This window comes from Suricata suricatta, chromosome 6, assembly GCF_006229205.1.
Source record: "Suricata suricatta isolate VVHF042 chromosome 6, meerkat_22Aug2017_6uvM2_HiC, whole genome shotgun sequence".
NCBI classification, from domain to species: Eukaryota; Metazoa; Chordata; class Mammalia; order Carnivora; family Herpestidae; genus Suricata; species Suricata suricatta.
In genome coordinates this window covers 50,851,836-50,873,775 of record NC_043705.1, presented here as the reverse complement: position 1 = coordinate 50,873,775, position 21,940 = coordinate 50,851,836, and the positions used below count along the sequence as shown (strand labels likewise).

The following is a 21,940-nucleotide window of genomic DNA, read 5'->3' as shown; positions in this document are numbered from 1 at the left end:
CATTTTTTTTTTGATGCAATTGTAAAGGAGATGGTTTTCTTAGTTTTTTTTCCCTGATAGTTCATAATTGCTGTCCAAAAATGCAAAAGATTTCTGCATAGACATTTTGTATCTTGCAACTCCACTGAATTTATTCGCTCTCAGAGTTCTTTTGGTGGTTTCCAGGGTTTTCTAGAAATCAAATCATTGTAGTGACAACTTGTTCTTTTCCAATCTGGAAGCCTTTTCTTTTTCTTGCCTAACTGCTCTAGCTAGAACTTAAAATACTATGTAGAACTAAACTGGGGAGAGTAGGCATCCTTCTCTTGTTTGTGATCTTAGAGGAGAAGCTGTCAGCTTTCCTCCATGGAGTTTAATGTTACATATGGGTTCCCTGAGGTATGTTTCCTCTACATTCAGTTTATCTGGTGGTCATCTAAATGGATGTTGAACTTTGTTAGATGGTTTTTCTGCTTCTACTGAGATGATCATATGATTTTTATACTCGATTTTGTTAATGTGGTGTGCCATGTCGGTTGATCTGTGGAAGCTGAACCATCATCCTTGCATCTCTAGAATAAATCCCACTTGATTGTGGTGTGTGATCCTTTTAAGGTACTGCTGAATTTGGGTTGCTGACAGTTGCAGATTTCTGCATTGATGTTTGTGGTGTCCTTGTCTGGCTCAGTTACCAGTGCTGGACTCAACGCTGGTCTCCTAAAATGGAATTGCTGCCTCGTGGGAAAAGTTTAAGAAAGACTGGTGGTATTCTTCTCTGAATGTTTGGTAGAACTCACCAGTGAGACAGTGTCGTCCTGGACTTTTGATACTGGGAGGTTTTCGATGACTGATACAGTCTCTTTACAAGTAACTGGTCTATTCAGACTTTGTACTCTATCAGGATTCAGTCTTAGAAAGCGGTTTCTAAAAAATTATTTCTTCTAGGCTGTTCAATCTCTTGGCATAAAATTGTTCATAGTGGTCTCTCATGACCCTTTGTATTTCCATAGTATCAGTTTTAAGGTCTCCTCTTTTATTTCTGATTATATTTATTTGCCCTCTCTATTGCTTTCTTGGCAAAGCTAATTAAAAGTTTATCAATTTTGTTTATCTTTTCAAAGAACCAGCTTAGTTTCTTCTATTGTATTTCATTTCTGCTCTTTGTTACTTCCTCCATTCCACTAACTGGGCTTTATTCTTCATTTTCTAGTTCTCTGAGGTCTAAAGATAGTTTGAGATTTTTGTTTCCTGGGTAGGCATTTATTGGCAGGAAAATCCTTCTTAGCACTGCTTTTGCTGAATCCCTAGCATAAATTTTGGTGTGTTATATTTCTACTTTCATGGGTCTCAAGATAATTTTTCATTTCTCTTTTGATATATTCACTGACCCAATGGTTCAGTAGCATATTGTTAAATCTCAAAAACTGACGAATTTTCCAGTGCTCTTCCTATAATTGATTTCTAGTTTTATATCATTTTGGTCAGAAAAGATGCCTGATAGGATTTCAGCCTTTTCAAATTTATTACGACTTGTTTTGTGGCCTGGCCTATTATCTATCCTAGAGCATGTCCCAAGTGCACTTGAAAAGCATGTATATATGGCTTTTGGATGGAACGTTCTGTATATATCTTTTTTCTTTTAAATTTTTAAAATCTCATTTATTTTTGAGAAAGAGACAACGTGAGCAGGGGAGGGTCAGAGAGAGAGGAAGACCAGAATCTGAAGACAGGCTCCAGGCTCTGAGCTAGCTGTTAGCACAGAGCCTGACATCAGGCTCCAACCCACGAACTGTGAGATCATGACCTGGGTCGAAGTTGGATGCTTAACGGACTGAGCCACCCAGGCGCCCGTGTATGTATCTTTTAAGATATATCTTTTTATTGATGTCTGTCTGGATAATGTGTGGTGTATTCCTCTTTTGTATTGCTCTCAATTTCTCCCTTTAAGGTCTGTTAACATATATTTGATATATTTACGTGCTACACTGCTGGGTGCATAAATATTTATGAATATTACATCATCCTTGTGAAGTGACACCTTTATCACTATATAATGCCCTTGTCTCTTACTCTTGTTTTAAAGTCTATTTTGTCCATTAAACTACCCCAGCTTTTGATTTCTATTTGCAAGGAGTATGTTTTCCATCCCTTCACTTTAACTGTGTCCTTGTATCTGAAGTGAGTCTCTTATGACTCGCATTATCCAAGGGTTTTACTTTTTAGCCCTTCTCTTTTGATTGGATAATTTAGTCCATTTAAAGTTAATTATTATTAAAAAAAATTTTTTTTATGTCTTTTATTTATTTTTGAGAGAGAGAGAGACAGCGTGAGCAGGGAAGAGTCAGAGAGAGAGAGGGAGACACAGAATCTGAAGCAGGCTCCAGGCTTTGAGCTAGCTGTCAGCACAGAGCCCGACGCAGGGCTCAAACCCACGAACCGTGAGATCATGACCTGGGCCGAAGCTGGTCGCTTAACCGACTGAGCCACCCAGGGGCCCCCATTTACAGTTAATTATTGATAGGTATGTACTTACTGGCATCTTAACTGTTTTCTGGCTGTTTCTGTAGTTCATCTGTTTTTTTCTTGTGCTCTTCCTTTGTGGTTTGATGACTTAATTTACTGATAGGCTTAAATTCCTTTGTCATTTTTTATTTATGTACTATACATTTTTATTTTATAGTTACATATAACAACCTATATTTATAAGTATCTATTTTAAGTTGAGAACTGAAAATTGAACATATTCTAAAGTGCTACATCATTTTTAGTCTCCTTCCACCAGACATTTTATGTTTTTGATGTTATAGTAAAACTATCTTTTTTAATGTTTATTTTTGAGAGAGTGCACTAGCGGGTGAGGGACAAAAAGAGAGAGGGAGAATCCAAAAGAATCCAAAGCAGGCTCAAGTCTCCAAGCTGTCAGCACAGAGCCTGACATGGGGGCTTGAACCCACGAACTGGAGATCATGACCTGAGCCAAAGTCAGATGCTCAACCAATTGAGCCTCCCAGGTGCTCCTGAGATCACATTTTGTATCTTTTTATCCAGTGTATCCCTGAACTGATTATTAGATAGTTAAATTTACTACTCTTGACTTTTAACCTTCATGCTACCTTTTATAAGTAATTAATCCACACACCTTTACCATATATTTACTTTTACCAGTGAGATTTATTATTTTTGGGTTTTTTTTATTAATTAGTGCTCTCTATAGCTTAAAAAATCCCTTTAACATTTCTTGTGAGGCTGCTTTAGTTGTAATGAACTTATTTAGCTTTTGCCTACACAGAAAACTCTTTCTCTCTCCTTCAATTCTAAACGACAATTTTACAGGTAGAGTATTCTCGGTTGGAGGTTGTTTTCTTTTAGTACTTTGAATGTGTCCTGATCTTCCTTTCTGGCCTACAAGGTTTGTGCCAAAAAATCTGACAGCCTCAGCAGATACATAATGAGTGGTTTTTCTCTTGCTACTTTTAAGACCTCTTTACCTTCACCTTTTGATATTTTAATTATAAAATGTCTTGGTACAAGTCTCATTTGGATCACGTGATTGCCTGGGCTTCTTGGATCTGCATGTCTGTTTCCTGCCCCAGGTTAAAGAAACTTTCAGGTATTATTTCTTCAAGTTGTCTATGCTTTCCTCTATCCTCCTTCTGGAAACTATAATGCAAAAGTTAGTCTGCTTGAGGTTGCTTCTTTAAGTCCCTTGAGCTATTCTCACTTTTTTTTTTTTTTTCATTCTTTTTGCAGCTCTGATTGGGTGAGTTACACTGTTCTGTCATCAAGTTTACCAATGCCTTCTTCTGCCTCATCTAGTCTAGTCTGCTCTTGAACACCTCTAGTTTTTCAGTCAGGTATTGTATTCTTTGGCACTGTTGACTTATATTTGATACTTTCTTATATTTTCTAATTCTTTGTTAAAGTTCTCACTGTGTTCATCCATTGTTATCCCAAGTTCAATGAGCGTCTTTATGACCATTACTTTGAAGGCTCTCTCAGGTAAATTACTTATCTCCACTTCAAGAAGGCTTTTTTGTGAGGTTTTACCTCATTCTTTGATTAGGAACATAATTTTTTATTTATTTTGTTTGACCCTATTTGCTTCTATGTATTAGATCAAACAGCACGTCTCCTAGTCTTGAAGGAGTGGCCTCATGCACACAAACCTTATCATTTGAACTTGCCTTAGCTGTTGTCTCTTGAAACTTTGTATCAAAGAAGCCTATTTTTTTTTAATAGCTTCCAATTGCTGAGCGTGTGCCAAGACCTGTCAGCTGTGTAAAGGAGGTAATCTCAGCCCCTACATTGAGAATGACTGGGAGCAAAACTGTCAGGCAGCAGCTTTTAAAGAATGCGAATTCATTTGGTCTTGCCAGACCACGAGCATAAGCCCTGCTGGCCACCAGACCAGGCAATCTGGAGTTGTCTGCTCGGCAACAGCTGAAAAAAACAGGGCTCCAGACAAGTATACAAGCTCCCTTCTGGAAGATACAAGCCACAGAAAGGCAGAAGGAGAGCACAAAAATGGCATCACTCAGCCTATGTTCCCTGGATTGTAAAAAATGGCACCCATTAAAAAAAAACTGGAGTTAATACATATATCATTTTAACATACATATTAAAAATCTGGTGTGTGTGTATGCGTATATACATCTAGATGGCACCTGTCAGCACTAAAATGCTGCCTACTAGCTCCTCTATCCCTGCGGAGTATCCCAGTAGGCCTCTGCTTCACTGGCTCACACTTTATGATAAGTCAATAACTCTCTTTCTCATATATATTGATACGGCCACCTTTTGAATGGCTGCTTCTGCATTGGTCCCTAGGTTGAGGGACTGTGTGGGAGTCCTCTAGAAGCTGCTTTTCGGATCACTGTAGCCTTTGGGCATCAAGGGCATGAGCTCTGGTGCTTTTCAAAACCAAGTTTTGGGGGCTCTTCTCTCAGGTGCAGATCTTGAAAGTATGAGCCTTTCACTTGGGAAGAAGCTCTAGGTTTGTGAGTTCCCTTCTGACTGTGGGTTTCAGTGCTGGAGGTGGAGTTGGGGAGAATGGGTCTCACCCTTCCTCCATGCTTCCATGTGACCCTCTTCTTGTTTGCTAATGTGACGATGTTCAGGTGGTTTTCAGGTCTTTTTCAGAGGAAACTGTTCCAGAGTAGCTGTAGCTTTGGTGTGTCCAAAGGAGGAGAGTTCTGGATCTTCCTATGTTGCCATCTTATAGCTCCTCTCCAAATCTGTTAAGTTTTTCTTTTAATTGTCAAAATTTTTCTGTATTAATATTCCTAACTGGATATTTAGAAAATTACTAATTTTTGCATTAATTTTTAAGCTTACTTCTTTACTAAAATCCTCTATAGCAAATAGTTTTTCAGTTGATGCTCTTGAGCTTTCCAGGAATATAACATGACCTGCAAGTAACAGTAATTTGGGTTCCTACCTCCAGTACTTATTACTGCTTACTTTATTTTCTTGTGTAACTGTACTAACACATCCAGAAAAATCCTACACAGTTAACAAGAATAATAGTCTTTGCCATCCAGACTTCTAACTGCTTTATGTGGTCCATTACTAAGACTGATGTTGCTGGTCTTTTCAGGTTAAGGACATACTGCTGTATATTTACTCAGTATTTGAATCAAGAATAGATGGTGAATTTGATCATCGGTTTCCTTTGGCTTAATAGATTTTCTTATTTTGAAATATCCTTGAATTCCTGGAATAAAACTCATTTGGCCATGACATATTACTCTACTCATTTAATCTATAAGAGTCCATTTATTAATATTTGAATTTATGATTTTTACAAGGATAGGACACTCACCTGATACTTTAATACATCTACATTATAATAAGAAGCAGCTGGATTCTGCTCTGATAGCTTCTTGAGGTAGACAGTAACAGCTTGCATGTTCATCCAAAAATCTTTTGTGTTAGAATCACACTGTGATGGATCACTGTATGCATAAGAAATATTTTTGTTATTTTATTTAACTTAGCTTCCTCCTTTTCCCTCTGTGTTGTCATTTGGTGACCTGGGAAAGACTACTAGAAATAAACCAAAACGTAGAATGAGGAAAAACTAAAGTTAGGGGGATAAGGAATAGAACATGGCAGAAACTTGCTTGAAAAATGAGATAATGGACAGAAAATGAGATAATGGACCACTCCCATCAAAAGCACAGACAGCAGAACTCTGTTTAATCATAATAAGTAAATTTCGTATTGTCATCCAACCGAACTACTGCTTAAATGAAAAAGGAATAATTTAACTTGACCTTCAAAACGAGTACACAAACCTGAACACGAGTTGTGCGTTTGGAAGAATTTGCTCTAGTCTGCTGATATGTTTCACCCTGAAACATAGCACAGCTGGAGACGGATTGCTGGTGAAGACTTTAATAATTCCACTCGGAAATGATACTGTCATGTCACCAGTGATCTTCACAATACACCTGAAATTAGGGATTTAGAAAAATTCAAATGATTTTAAAAAGGCCCTTTTATAATTGAATACAAATACAAATTTAAGTCTCAGGATCACATATCTGCACTTGTTTTGCAAAATCATCCCCGGGAGTTAGGAGACTGCTTCCCTGATAACACCATCCTCAGTTGGAGCTACTTTTCACGGAAAACCTCCCTAAGTACAGGACCTGACAGTGGCAGTGGGAGATGCTCCTGCCTCTTCCAACTCTATATTCCTACTTCCTTCCTAACAACCTCCAGCCTGGTAGGTAACTCCTACTACTTGCTACTCCATCCCTTTCAAGTTACCTTCAACACTTTGTTTCATTTTTCTGAAAATGTTAGCTCTTTGCCTCCTATCAGTCTGTCTCTGTACCATTACTCCTATCGTAAGCTTTAGTGATTTCAATATCCATACAGATAACACTCTTCATATTTTGGGCACCTAGTTCTCAGCCACTTATCTCCAATGATCCTGTCTCCCAGCCCACCTCAGCCACACGGCAGCCCCTCCATAATCTTGATTTCAGCTTCTATATTCCTCTATTGGCCACTTCCTCTTTTCCCAACTTACTTTGTCTACCACCACATTTCCAACAATTATCATCAAAGCCTTCACAATCCATTGTGCCTACTACCTTTTAGCTTCATTCATTCCTTCCGCTCCTCCTTTCCTCCTAGGATTTCCTGGTCCATCATGCAATTCTACCTCCTCTCATACCTTCCATCTCCTCCAGTCTGAAATATTCCTTCCCCCTACCCGTAGACATTGACTTTAAATTTGAGGAAGTAAAATAAGGAGAGACCATCCTTATAGTCTCACAGGTGAACCCTACTTGACTCTGTAACCATACCTTTCCTCCTGTTTCAGGAGATAATCAGTCTATGCATGTAAGGCCAATCTCACTGCCTCTGCAGTGAAGCTCCTCTCCTGTTACATACCAGAGACTTCTCTCCTGCAACACTACCCTCTTTCCTGAAAATGCATACCCAATTTTCCCCGAAAATACTGGCTCTTTCCCATTAGCATATAGACATGCTGAAATGTGTATCTTTAAAATACTCAGACTAAAATTATAAAAACTTTCTCTGATGTTATCATTTCTGTCCTACCTCTCTCTCTTTCACTCAGAGCAAAAAATCCTAAAAAAATTTCCTATACTTGCTCTTTCCAAATACAGTTGTATCTGCATCATTTTTTTTTTATGTTTTATTTTATATTTGAGAGAGACAGAGCATAAGCAGGGGAGAGCAGAGCTAAGGAGACAGAATCTGAAGCAGGCTCCCGGCTCTGAAATGTCAGCACAGATGCCGATGAGGGACTCAAACTAAAGAGCAGTAAGATCATGACCTGAGCCAAAGTCAGATGCTTAACCAACTGACTCACCCAGGCGCTCCCTCATCTCTCACTCTTGAAAGCATGCTAGGAGGGAGTTCATCTCTACCACCTGACAAACTACTTTTGTGAAGGTCACCAATGGCCTTCATAACGTCAAAGTTGAATTTTTCTGACCTATCAGCAGCCTCAGATAAAGTTTCACACCATCCTTCACAAAAGGGTTTAATTCATCTAGTTTTTGGTACACTGATCTACTGGTTCTCTCCTCACCTCTCTTGTTGATTGTGATCTCAAAACTCATTTACCCAATCATTTTGTCTTTCCGCTTTCTAAACACTAAAGGGAGCCACAATTCTCATGAGATCTCTCCCAAGGCCTTATGGTTTCAAGTATTGTATACAAGTTAATGACTACTATGTACTTTATATCTAGCCTAGGACCTAGGCCTGAATTCCAGTATCGTGTATTTAGGTGTGTGTGTGTGAAGAGAGAGAGAGAGAGAGAGAGAGAGAGAGAGAGAGAGAGAGAGAAGGTGCAAGTGATCAAGAGGGAGAGAGATAGAGAAGTGGGGCTTGAGCTCACCTGAAACAGGGCTCAAGTTCACCCAACGTGGGCCTTGAACTCACAAATCGTGAGATCATGCCTGACTCAAAGTCAAATGTTTAACAAGTGAGCCACCTAGACACCCTGTATTCAGTTGTCTTGATAAATACTTCAACCTTAACAATCTACTTCCTTGACAAATCTTGACATCTGTTTTCAAAATGAATTCAATATCTCATTATTTATTACTCATGATTTCCTCAGCTAATAACCTTATATAAGCCACCATCATCTCTTACCTGGACTGCTGCAGTAACCTTCTCTTTCTGCTTGTACTCTGGCTTATTCTAGTTTATTCTCCATATGGCAGCCAGAGTACTCCTTCAAAAACATAAGTAACTTCATCATTTCTCTGCTCAAAGACCTTCTCACTGGCTTCCCACCTTGTTCAGAATAAACTCCAAATTCCTTACCATGGTCTCTAATTCCTAACCTGATCAGGCCCCTCAAAGGACTCCTCTTGGACTAGTGCCCTCCTTGCTAACTCCAGCTTAGTGACCTAGTTCTTTTCCTTTGATCTATGTCAAGCATTCTTCTACCTCAGTCTTTTACACTCACTGGAATGCTCTTCCCCTCAGAAATCTGCATGGTTTGATCCTCAGTGTCTTTGAAACATCTGCTTAAACTGAACATCAAAAAAAGGTTTTCTCAGGGCACCTGTGTGGCTCAGTTGAGTGCCCGACTTCAACTCAGGTCATAATTTCTCAGTTCATGAATTTGAGTCCCACATCAGGCTCATTACTGTCAGTGCAGAGTGTGCTTCGGACCCTGTGTACACCCCGCCCCCCATACCCTGCTGTTGCTCTCTCTCAAAAATATTTTTTTTCCTCAAGAAAAGCTTTCTCTGATAAGGAAAAAAAAAAAAAGTTGGGTGCCTGGGTGGCTCAGTCTGTTAAGCTTTTGACTCAGGACATGATTTCACAGTTTGTGGGTTCAAGTCCTGCACTGGACTCTGCAATGACAGTGTGGAGGCTGCTTGGAATTCTCTTCCTCTCAGTCTGCTCCTGCCCTGCTCACTCTCTTGCTCTCGCGCGCGCGCTCTCGCTCTCTCGCTCTCTCTCTCTCTATCTAAACTGAGCGTAAGGGGGAAGCCCCATCAGAACATTTTCTTAAAAGGAGGAGATTAAACCAATTCCACAAGAGTCTCTTAAATGAAACATATATTTTAGGTCTCTCCTACAAACATTACACTTTCCCCAAAGATACACATTAAGCCAAGATTCAGAGTTCTATCCCCCTTCTAGGTCAGCTGCCATCACCTGCCCTTACAGATAGGTCAAACAGCAAATAGGTCACAAAGCTTGGGCAAGAATGTAAATAGACTGGGGGGAAAAGTCACTATGTTGATTATAGTGACTTTTTTTTTTTTTTTGGAAGACCATTGCTAAATGACTATATTTGATAGTAAAAAAAAAAAAAAAAAGTAAGTAATAGAAAACTAACCTATAAAAATTGGAATGTTAACTTTGAAAATTTATCACCAAGCCCCCTCCCCACCAAACACACACAAACATACAAACACAAACATCTTTTAAAAACTAACTTGGTAGGGTCTGCTCCTTTAAAGTAGGCATTAACAGATTCTGTAAGGGCAACTGCCACAGGTAAGGTGTCCTGATTTCCAAGGCTGACAGGGCTGGGACCTCGTGACACACCTAAAATACATATGCAATTTATTTGTTAAATCCTATAGAAAGACCTTTATAAGATATCAGGACAGGTACAGTCACAAGGTTAGCTTATCACAAATAACTCTATTATTGGTTCCATTGATGGCCCAGGTATAAGTCTGGAGGGTAAGAAATATGGCATAAAACAAATTGGAACATAATATAGAAGACAAAAAAAAATCAAGAAAATATGTTACACTGACTTTTCTTTTAAATGAAATGACACTGAACGCTTGGGTTAAGGAACGTCAGAAGGAAAAACCCTTCACCTGAAGAACAAAAGTACTAATATACGTCTTCACAATCATTGAGATACTAAATCGTTTCAATTCTACCACTCCCATACTACAGGGCATTACACTGGATTGCTATTTCCATCCATCAGCTATTTCTAACTGAATAGTATAATGTTTCATACACTACTCATCATAATTGTTTTACCTATTTGTCTAATGCTTACATTATATTCCCATATTCCCTTATCTTAATAAATAGGACTCATGTTATTTTTATAACATTCCTGACACAAAGTTCACTAGATAACACACCTGTAGAGTTAAATAATAAAAAGATCAGTTTTTTTTGAAAACATAATAAAATGTAAACAAATGTAATCCATGCATGTATTCAGGTTTTTTTTTAACCTAAGCAAAATTTCTGGTTTATTTCATAATAAAAAAATCCCTCAAAATAGTTCATTGCCTTTTTTGACAAATGTACACTTCCTATTTACACCTTCCCACAGTTACTACTGATTGGAAAGTGGAGCATTTTATTTAATATACAATAAACAATGCAGTTTATGCCAAAATATAGTTTATTCAGATTTTCTTCTAAGAATGAATAACCTAGGTCAATGTAGATATCTGAAACTTGAATGTGTGTGTTTGTTCTGTAAATGTTACACGATGCTCACAGCCTCCAGACAGTTCTATTTCAGCTAAGATTACCTACAGTGAAAGACTGAGCTACTTTTGAAACACCTAAGACACTAATTCAAGCTCCCTCTGCCTAACAAGTAAACCTGAGAGTCGACAAACAGTGAGAAAGCACTTTTGTGAGCTGTAAAGGTCAGGGACATTTTGTGGTATTTAGTATTTTGAAGGAATTCTGACTTAGAAGGTTCCTCACAGTTAGAAAAATAGGAATTAAAAGTACACGGAAACCAGAACTGCTTCTAGGGCCAAAGGGAAAAGTAACTGGCCCTTCTGACTGCAAAAAAAAACCCCTTAAAATCTCATATGAAAATTTAAAACTTAAAAAATATAATAACTGATTGACAAAATCACAAGAGCTACTATTAATTCACTGTAACATATGTCTAGCACTGAGCTAAGGAGGCATGGGGAAAATGCTGCCTTTTGGAGCCACAAGTAGGTTAGCAAAATGGGAACATACTTGGTAAGTGATGGCTGGAAAGATGAGAGGACATGAAAATGTCTAGAGAAATGTTTAAGGCCCAGATCCCAGCATGGAGAACCTTTAATTTTATCCTTGTGGCACTAAAAACTACTAAAAATGTTCAAGAGAAATATGGTTACATTTTTCATTTTGTGCGATCACTCTGGACACAGTGGATCCTATAGTGAAGAGAAAAATGTCTGTTGTCAGAGATTAAAATTTGGATCAGGGGAGAGGATGAAGTGAAAGGGGCTGACCAAGACATAGAAGATTCACGTATGTGCATAAGAAAATGTTAAGTGAAACAAACTAAGTATAGATTAACTGAATATAAATATGCAAACATGTTTGCCCGCTGGGAAAATGTCCCTACATATGTGAATTAGTTCAGTGAATTTTTTGAAAAATACATGTTCAAAACTAGAGAGTCACTAGAAAATCAAAAAAGTGCATTTTTTTCAGGGGAAGATGAAAGCTATTATACTCCTTTTTAAGTAAAATTATATTCTCAATTATGAAATTAATCTTTCCCTTTAATCTACCTAGGACAAATGGATATTTACACACAGTCATGGGTAACATTAACGTCTGCTTCTACTGTGACATTAAAAATCAAAAGCAACCGACATGTTATTGTTTTCAGTTATCCAATTTGGGCATAAAGAATGAGAATTCTTGAAGTAATCTGTATAAATTGTTTAGCCTATTACTGAAATATTGGCAGGAAGAAGAAAAGTATTGAATAGTAGGGGAAAAAACCTCAAAATCCACCTAATGTTTTGGTGTATGTCCTTGAGTATTTTCTATTCTTGTTTTCAAGATTATATTGCACATACATAGTTGAAAAAAATGTTTGATATGGGAAATATCTAATCAAGTCCTTAAAATAGTATAAAAGTCTAAATTTATAACATATTATTCCAAATAAATAATTTCTTAGAAATAAAAAACCACCTGTATTTAGAAGGATATTATATGTTCTAATTATTGGTTTAATTGTTCTACATTTAAACAACTGCATGTTCTGAAAAATGCAGAGCTTATATAAAGTTGAAGTAAGAGTACCTTCCTGTAATAATCAATGGATATTTTTGTAGATTCCTTTCAGCTTAGGAGTAAAAAACACTCCCAAGTATTTGATACCTTTATGCCTCTAACCTCACCTCACTAAATGGATGGCTTTCCTAAGAAAGTCTTTGCTCTGGTAATTTAGATATTTTAACATATTCTTTCTGCTGCTTTTCTAACCACTTTTTCTCTGATTCTGACAACTTTAGGGGTAAGATTTATGGACATTTCTTAATGTTGAAAGAAAACAAGGATATGGAAGACAACGCAAAAATACTCTGTTTTTATAATTGGGGATTTGATGTGTATAAATCCTGTACAGCAACTGGACATAATTAGTACAAAACCGAGAAAGTTAACCTTAGAGTTATTCTTGACTTCTGAGACACCATACACTGCTGAAAAAGGAAAAGTGAGGTAACGAAGTATTTTAGAAACACTTTAGGGTCATTAGTCAACACATATATTGCTTTTGATACAATACCTTGTGAAGTCTCACAGTGCTTTTCAATTTCAGAGAGTGTCCCAATCAAATTATCATCTTCTATCATATTTAAATAAAACAAAATATTGTAGGAAAAGAAAATATTTGCAAGAAATAAGGATCAAAAACTCAGCTAAATAAGCATCATAATTTTAAGAGAGTGAACTTTTACGGTAGATTTAAAGATCCACACTCTACCTTCCCTGCCTGTATCCCCCTCACCTGTGACTCTACTGCTTACCCTGGCCTAGACTAAAAACAACTCTACCTACTCAGTCAAAAATATATTCCATCATAAACTGAAATCCCTCTAAAAAAATCTAGAGAAAATGGAGAACTAAAGCTAATTTTGTTTACTCAGACCATATGTCTGACTTCTAAAAAGATTAATCTATGTTTATTAATAGAATAGTGTCTGCAAAAACAAAAATTAACAAAATCACATACACAAAATAAAAGAATACAGTGCTCATTACAGCTTTGTTTATTGTACTAACGGTGGGTAAGAAAGGTAATAAGAGTTTGTAGAAAAATTAGATACAAGTGAAGAAAAATGTCTTGAGCAAAATCTAGATGTAATAAAATTATTGGACTTACTTGCTAGGGCTTAGGTTTGCATACTTTTGTCCTAGTATCTACTACTTTTAAGTCTTTAGGATTTAAATTCTTATAGAAATATTTAATTGCAAGCACAAAACTTCTTTCCTAAACTGAATTGTTATTAAAAACTCTTAGGAATGTAAATATCACCTCACATTAGGAAGGCCTGCATTATATACTGCCTTCAATTATTTATGCTGGTCAGTAATTTATAAGTTTGATGTACTCTTAACAGTGTTAGAAAATTTTCCTACTTAGATAAGGAACAGGTGGCTGGTCTGGCAATGCCAGGTGTGTTTGCAGAAAACTGAAGTTTCTTAACGTTACACATTTTTAATGAGCTCATTAAAAAAATTCAGCTTTGTCAAACTTTGGATGTTAACTTTCACATATAACCTATGATAATCACTTACCTACTGTTGGAGTATTGGCAGCACTTAAGGAAGCCGAAGAGGAGATAGAGGAAGAGCTTTCTGCCCGGGCTAAAGGAGCTGCAGGAGGTGGGCTGGTACTGGAAGTTACAGGCGGGCTGAATGGCCTGGGCTTAAAAACAAAAAGCTATTTACTAGAATGGTAAAACAATCGCTCTAAGAAAAGATATTTAGGTATGGTAAGATTAATTTTAACATACTCAACCAAATTTATTTTGTTTCCTCTACCTAAAAATAGAGATGGCATAGGTCAAATAATTTTCAAGAATATATTAAGGGTAGAGAAGGCGATTTTAGAATAATGCTGTCAAGGTGGTGGTGATGGTGGAGGGCACTTGAGGGGAAGAACAGTGGGTGTTGTGTGGAAAACAATTTGACAATAAAATATTATGAAAAAAAAAAAGAATAATGCTGTCAAGAGAACCTTTATACTTCAAACATTTTCTCTATTTCAAAAAGTATGCTTAAGACAGAGTTTGAGAGGTTAAATTATAAGCTTAAACAGCACAGAGGCTTTTCATGCATACTGCCAAATTGCTTTCCAAAAGGATTATTCACTTTACTGCCTATAAATAGAATATTTCTCTGCACCCTTGTCAGCAATGAATGGATGAACCTTAGAAGGAAAAATAATTTTAAAATAGATAAAAATAAGATGGGCATTTTGCCTTTTATGAGTTGCTTTGTCTAATATAGTTTTGGGAGAGCTTAGTATTACCTGAGCTTTCACTAACCCTTTGCTTTATTTGCTGCAAACACTTTGTCCCTAAATCTTGCTTGCCCTTTATTTTTGGTGTTTACGGATCTGTCCACATTTCCCTTTTATAACTCCTTGTAATGCTTCTGCATTGAGACCATGCACTCAAAAAAGAGGTTTGAGAAAATGTTAACTCTGCCTTCCCACTTTTCTAAACATAAAAACATATGAAAAATTGAACTTCTGTTCATTTCTTTTACCTGGGTGAGTGGACTTTTTCCTTCCGCATTCCTAAGTATTCCAATAACACATGAGCAACACTTCCTAAAGGGTTCCACTTTTTTTAAAATCAGGCATATTTCACTTAATTTAAAGTAACCTTTTCCTGCTTGTAAAAGTATTAAGCGACTACAAGGCTTCTTCAACGCGTACCATGTGTCAAGCCATGGGTTAGAAAGACTAGATACAAAGCAATGAACAAGAAAGATCCTGTTGCTGTCTTCAATTATTTAAGGAACATGAAAAACAAAACCCTAGAAACACTCCCTACACTAAAATTAGTCAACACTTTACTGCATGAATATAAATTTACAGACAGACACATAAAAATTAGGTACCATCCAAAGTGTTTTATATGAAATATCCTCCCACTCCCTCAATTAACTATTTTTAAACTATCAGTTCCAGAGAATGGCTTTTGATGAGTGATTATGATAAAAGATTTAAAAACAGAGCAAGGCATAAAAGTGCAGCTATGTATACAAATGGAAAAGGTTCAGGGCATGAGGTCAAACATATCAAATTCAACAGGTACGTGAAACCTGTAAGCTTAGGAAAAAGTCTTGATCAACTACTGTGGGGGGAAAATTTCTCCCCCACATGGCCTCATGACCGTGTCATGGGGCTACATTTTTTCAAATTACAGTTTAGAATGTGCATTTTATAATTTTTTAGGAAAAGACAAAAACACCTCTTAAGTGGTTTTGTCATTTTAGAATGGCACTGTCCAGTACAGTAGCCACTAGCATTTGAAATGTGGCTAGTTAAAATTCAAGATGAGTTGTAAATATAAAATACACAGTAGATTTTGAAGACTTAACACAAACAGGAAAGAAACTCTCCATCTTTCTAGTGATTACATTGTAAAATGATTTTTTTTATACACTGTGTAAAATAATTTTACTATTTTTACTTTTTTAATGTGGCTACTAGAAGAACTTTAATATCTGTTGCTGCATTATATTTCCATTGAACAGTACTTAAAAACAGTTTTCAAACATGCATCAGAATCACTCGGAAGGCCACTTCCCAGAATTTCTGATTTGTCTGGTGTGGAGCCAGAGAAACTACATTTCTACCAAAATCCTAGATGATGATAATACTGCTAGTCAGGGGACCAAACTTTGAAAACCACTGCTCTAGAACAGTGAGGCATTCACTATAGGAATGTGAAGAGGGTGTGTGATTACAGACCCTTGGAGCATCTAGTGTAAGGTAGGTGCCCTTTCCCCAAAAAAAGTGCACATCCAAGTAGACAAGGAAAAGTCTACTCTGGTGTACAGCTGGAGAAAATTCAAATCAGCATAAACTTTCTGGTGGGCAATACAATAATCATCATTAAGAGTCTTAGAAAAGGTGCATACCCTTTAGTTCATGAATTTCACTTTAACATTTTTTTACTAAGGACATAAAGTCTGCAAAGAAGTAAATGAAAGGATATTAAGACTTTGTTTATAATGAAATCATTAAGACAGTGCTGAATAATGAAAACTTGGAAATCTAATGCTGACAGTGGAGTTACAAGATAGAGCTCTGCAGCTGTTTCAAATGGTGCTCCCTGAAGCCCTCAAAGGGTGGTTTCCACAAGGCTGTCAAGGCTGGGGAGGGAGGAAAGGGTGAAAGATTCAAGTTGACTTATTTAATAGACTTGCAACTTAAGAGTATTTGACAAAGGATTCCACCACTTTAAAGAAGTTTGAAATCTAAGGAATAATTCATGAATTGAAAGACATTCCCCAAATATTTTCAAGAATAAGAAGGTATGACATTTAAAATTGTACACATTATCATTCATAGTAACTTTTCTGACCAATTACTTGCACTCTACAATGTTCTAAGTATCTGACACATATAAGTCTCACACCACCTGTTACCTTTATACCTATTTACCATAAGGAAATAGAGACTGCACGTACCTAACTTGGCTAATGTTGCTCAAGTAATTACTGACAATAAACTTATGCTTCTAAGTCTGAGTGTTTAAGCACTCAAAACTTAAAAGATATTTATAAAAATGTCAACTGCATATCTTTGGGTCATGAAATATGGGAGGGACTTTAATTTTGTTTTCTCTATTTCCCAAATTTTACACGACCATGGACGGCTTTTGTAATCGGGGGAAAGCCCATGTTATTAAGAGGTAGTCATTCTTATATTAACCGAATAATAATCTCCTTGGCAGCTTGTACCTAGTCTTTCATCTCACTTCCTTAAGTCTGTTCATTAGGGCAAGAAAAGGAAGAGGTCACCATTTCAACACTTGGTGCTCCAGCCTTTTCATTTATTAATGAAACATCTCCTGTGTGACTGACAGGCAATATGCAAAGTATAAACTTGGCAAAGCCATAGTCCAGTGAGGGGAACACACACAAAGAAAGTATATACAATGTAATTTGTGCACTAAGAGAAATACGAGCAAAGTATATGGGTGGTTATAAGGAAGAGAGTGATTACATCCACTTGGGAAAAAGTAATGATCAGAGAGGGCTTTAGCTAGATGGTATTTAGCTGGATCTTAAAAAAAAAAAAAAAAAAAAAGGCGGCAGTTTCCTGCATAAACAACTGAGGGGCATTTCATTAAAGGCTGCAAAGTAAAAACTGGATGCATAAAAGAGCATGATGTGTTTGGGGAACAAGGGAAAGTTTCAAATGACTAGAACATAGATTGCAAACGAGAGGAAGCTAGACAGTATGGTAATAATGTAGGTTTCCAAGGAACTTTATAAAGAGCCTTGTACGTTCAGCTAAAACATTCAACCACACAGATTATGGGGAACCACTGGAGATGTCTATCTGGGGAAAAAGAAGATTAAGCCTGACTTTCAGAAATTTAATACTGGTAATTAGTGTAAAACATGAAGCAGAGGAGATAATAAGCAAGAAGACTGGTTTGGGAGAGCTTCTCTTTGAATCTAACTCACAGATTTTTTTTTTTTTAATTAGCTGACAACTCTTGTAGACAAATGCTTTGTTCTTTAAGAAACATGTACTTTCACAAGCCATTTAAGCAACATGAATTCCAGTCTCTTTATATATAAAATAAAGCTGGACTAGATAGATTCCCTCCAAGATTCTCCTGGCAGTTCACTTCTAAACCCTAGGAAAAAAGCTCACCATCTCTTCTATAATATTTGACTTAGAATTATATAAAAATTACTTCTTAATTGTGAAAGAATGGGTACTAAATGGTATTCTTCTAATGTGCTAACTTTGTCAGGAAACCTCCTTTCTTCTTGAACAATATCTTGCTCCATGGGTTTGTCCACTGAGAATAATATGAGGGAGTAAAGAAAAGTGTTGGCTAGAAAAATTCTCCTATACTTTGAAGACTCAAGTAGATAATTCGAAGCATTTAATGGTAAAGCGGTATACAGAAAAACATCATTTGCATCTTAAACAGTTATAATTAAAATACAAACATACAAACACCTGGGTACATACTATTTCATTAATCCCACTGAGTTTGCCTGAAGTAAGCTTTGGTCTTGAAGCAGGCCTTGGAGGTGGGACAATGGTGCCTACAGAAAGAGGAGTTGTGGGCCTGGCTGGTAGGGGGAAGAAGAGAAGAAAACCATTAGTATGTAGCAATCTTTACATAAATACATTCTATTATAGAGGAATTCTTAGGACTTAAAGCTTATTTTTCAGGAGTTTTGTAATATATATATATATATAATTATAGGTATTTGTTGAAATACTGGGAGTCTATCAAATATGCTTGTCCTGAAGCTAACAACACTCCTAAAAAACAAACTTTTCAGTAGAACTGACACACATAATATAAAAAGTATCCTGTTTCAATTCTTTACACCTAGAAAAAGATACAATCTAATAAGTTAGCTAGTAAAAATAAACCAATTTCAGGCCTAAGGTCTTTAGTTTACTGCCAATACATCTACTTATTAGTAATGCAAGATCAAGCCTTTGAAACAACACATTCACAGTAATAACATGAATGTTACATACAACACTTACCTTAATTAAACTTAAAGGTCAAATTACAAGTTGAACTATATTGTAAAGTTTCTGGTGATAACTGAAAGTACTAAGTAACATTTGGTAAGAAAATATCTTCTAGAAATCCTATATAGTATTCACTGTTCCTAAACCCTACATAAATTTAATGTTCACTGTTTTTCAATGCCATTCGCAAATTTTGCCATTTTTTAAGTCAGAGATACTAACCAGAGTGTCTAATTAAAAATAACTCCATCATAGCAGATATTAATGAAGTTCAAGTGTACATCATCACAATTCACAAATGTATTAGCATAATCAAAACAAAAGTGAAGAATGAAAGCTGATACGTTTAAATCATCTTTGTTTTAAATGATTTTCAAATCCCTTTGGTTCAATCTAAAAGATGGGGCTGTAATTCAAACTGAAGAACGGAATATGGATGGGAAGAATATAACTCATTAAGTTCTATAAATTTGAAGAAGTGCAAAGTTAAAATCATGAATGGGCCTTAAGTATATCCATGGAGAAACAAAAGGCTGAGGATTCATGGTCACTGTTGGAGAAATGCAGGTGTGAAAGGTAGGAGAAGGGAGGTTACAGGAAAAGACATAAAGGAAAAGGTAGTCACACAGGAGTGAAAGTAAATGCATGCGGGGTATGGAATCATTTAGAAGGCATATACAATGAAGGGACAGTAGATAAAGCACAGTTCAAGTTGCTTGAAGCAAACAAAAGGCTGCTGCTGTCTTATTCCAGTGAACATTAATTCCTTCTTTCACACGGTACTCCTACTGGAAGGAATGTGCACCAACCTGAGAACCATAACATTTCCCTGTGCCATGACATACTCTAAAGACAGGTTCATTATCAATAAAATGACCAATACACGAGGCATTTCAAGCTTGTGAGAATTTAACATAGTAGAGATATGTATATATACCTACCTGAGCTTCGTCACTGACAAACGGCCTACCCAAATGGCATTAAGATTGGATTCAAACCTGGCAGAACTGTTAAGGTTCAGCTCTTTCAAATAACCACAATTTGCTTTTTCATTCCAAAAAGCATGCTGGTTTCAAGAAAAGATGCAATTACCATACACTCAAATCAGTGGGAGACAATGATTCATGTTGCATTGTTTCTAAGTTCAGGTGAAGGAGGAGAAAGCAGTTGATAACCAGAAGCAAAAGGAAAATACTAGAACAAAAATATGAATCTACATAGCCAAATAGTTTGTTTCAGGTTAATGTTATTTGAGTCACTCAAAACTAGAAAAATATAGTGATACATGAACAAAAGCGGGAGCTCACACTATTAACTGACGAAAATAAGTATGAGCATAAAAAACTTAAAGAACACAGGAGTAAAACTGAAGGTCCAGAATATATAAAGCCAGAATTATTCCTGTTTGCCCAGAGACCAGGTCTTCTCTGCCTGTGGATTAATTGAGCTCTTGTGCTCAGCAAAATTCCCTAAAAATTACATTCTGAAAAATAATGGGCTTTTTTTAAGGCTGTTTTTTTGTATTAACTACAACACTGATTTAGTCTATCCTACCTCCTAACATGTTTTGAGTTTTGTTACTAGCAAGTTAGGCACTTGTTGAGTAACACAGCACTATCACCTTTACACCTTTTCAAATCTTTTGAGTTGTACCATCATCTCTTTTCAACATGACTAACACTCCCTAAATGGCAAAGTAATTTGATATCATTTTTCAGACTATATAAAAAGATTTTAAAAATGTATACGAAAGTGAACTTAAAGAGTAGCAAAAAGTTAATATTTCCTAGCTACTGCACATCAAATGGCCACTAAATGAAAATGAATCATTTTTACCTGAAGTTAAAAGTGATAGGGGTGAAACATTCTTCAGACAGTTAGCAAGAGGAAAAGAGAGAACTTTTTTGAAAAGGTAGAAACTGTGCTAAAGAAAAGAGAAAGAAACTAAGGGCAGAGTTAGGAAGAAATTTCTATATAACTAAAGCTTCTGTGATTATCAATGCAAAAATTTTCATTAAAGATTTTGAAAAATAATTCATAAGTATATTTAACACAACTTAGGACCTTCTTTATTCTAAATACAAAACACCACTCGACATTCTTACTAAACAAAAAAGAGACATTAATTGACAACTTCAGTTTTGCCTGTACAATTACCTTCCTTACGTAATCTATTAAGTTTAGTTTTATACAATTACTAACAAGCCCACTGAGGAAGGCTGTAATACCACTTCAGAATATGTTCAATTATCTTTTGTTGTTTCTTGCTATTTTACAAAGTATTACGTACAGATCACTTTCCTCCAAATTCCAAACTGGAGTTAAGGTTGCCTAAAATCTATAATTTCTTTTAAAAATTGGTTTATAAACAATCTAATTTCAAATACTAGTGTTACTATTTTATTAATAGTAAAATGGTTCAACATGGCTTATTGTTTAGTTAATACATCAGAGTGAATGAACAAAGACTTTTGAATTAGTTAGATCCAGATTTGAACAGATCCTTCATCATTGCCAATTATATGCTCTTACAGAAGTTCCTGATTGTCTTTGAGCTTTACTTGTTTTCATCTAATAAAATGGACTTCATGGAGGAGTTAATGAAGTTAAACAGAGTATATGCAGCCCCTAGTAAAGTAACATGGCATGAACTCCGTCAATTCAAGTTCTCTCCCATCATTCTACCACTCTGCTAACCTCAAGGACTGAATGGCATTTCTGAAATCCCAGAGAAGGTTGAAGATCAACTTAAAGTGGATTTTATTTTATTTTTCCTTTGAACAAAAATATTTAGTGCTTGAGAAGCACTAAAGCCTTTCTGGAAAGCAGTTTGACAATAAAAATCAATGGGTATATCTTAGGACTCAAATGTTATTGATAAATTATTATAAGGATATTATGAAACATGTACACAAAATTTGTTCTATTCATGGATGTTCATAGCACTAGAAAACTAGATGC

At 36.2% G+C, this 21,940-nt stretch overlaps 1 protein-coding gene across 1 annotated transcript in view; it reads right to left on the bottom strand.

Annotated features, from left to right (window-relative positions):
- The window catches only part of FCHO2 (FCH domain only 2), a 122,862-nt gene that overhangs the window by 9,665 nt on the left and 91,257 nt on the right, over window positions 1-21,940 (bottom strand). The window contains exons 18-22 of the mRNA XM_029942424.1: window positions 18,458-18,561; window positions 14,023-14,152; window positions 9,930-10,041; window positions 6,276-6,431; window positions 5,801-5,933 (exon numbers count right to left, since the gene is read on the bottom strand). Coding sequence (XP_029798284.1) covers window positions 5,801-5,933; window positions 6,276-6,431; window positions 9,930-10,041; window positions 14,023-14,152; window positions 18,458-18,561 — 635 coding nt within the window. The remainder of the gene's footprint in view (window positions 1-5,800; window positions 5,934-6,275; window positions 6,432-9,929; window positions 10,042-14,022; window positions 14,153-18,457; window positions 18,562-21,940) is intronic.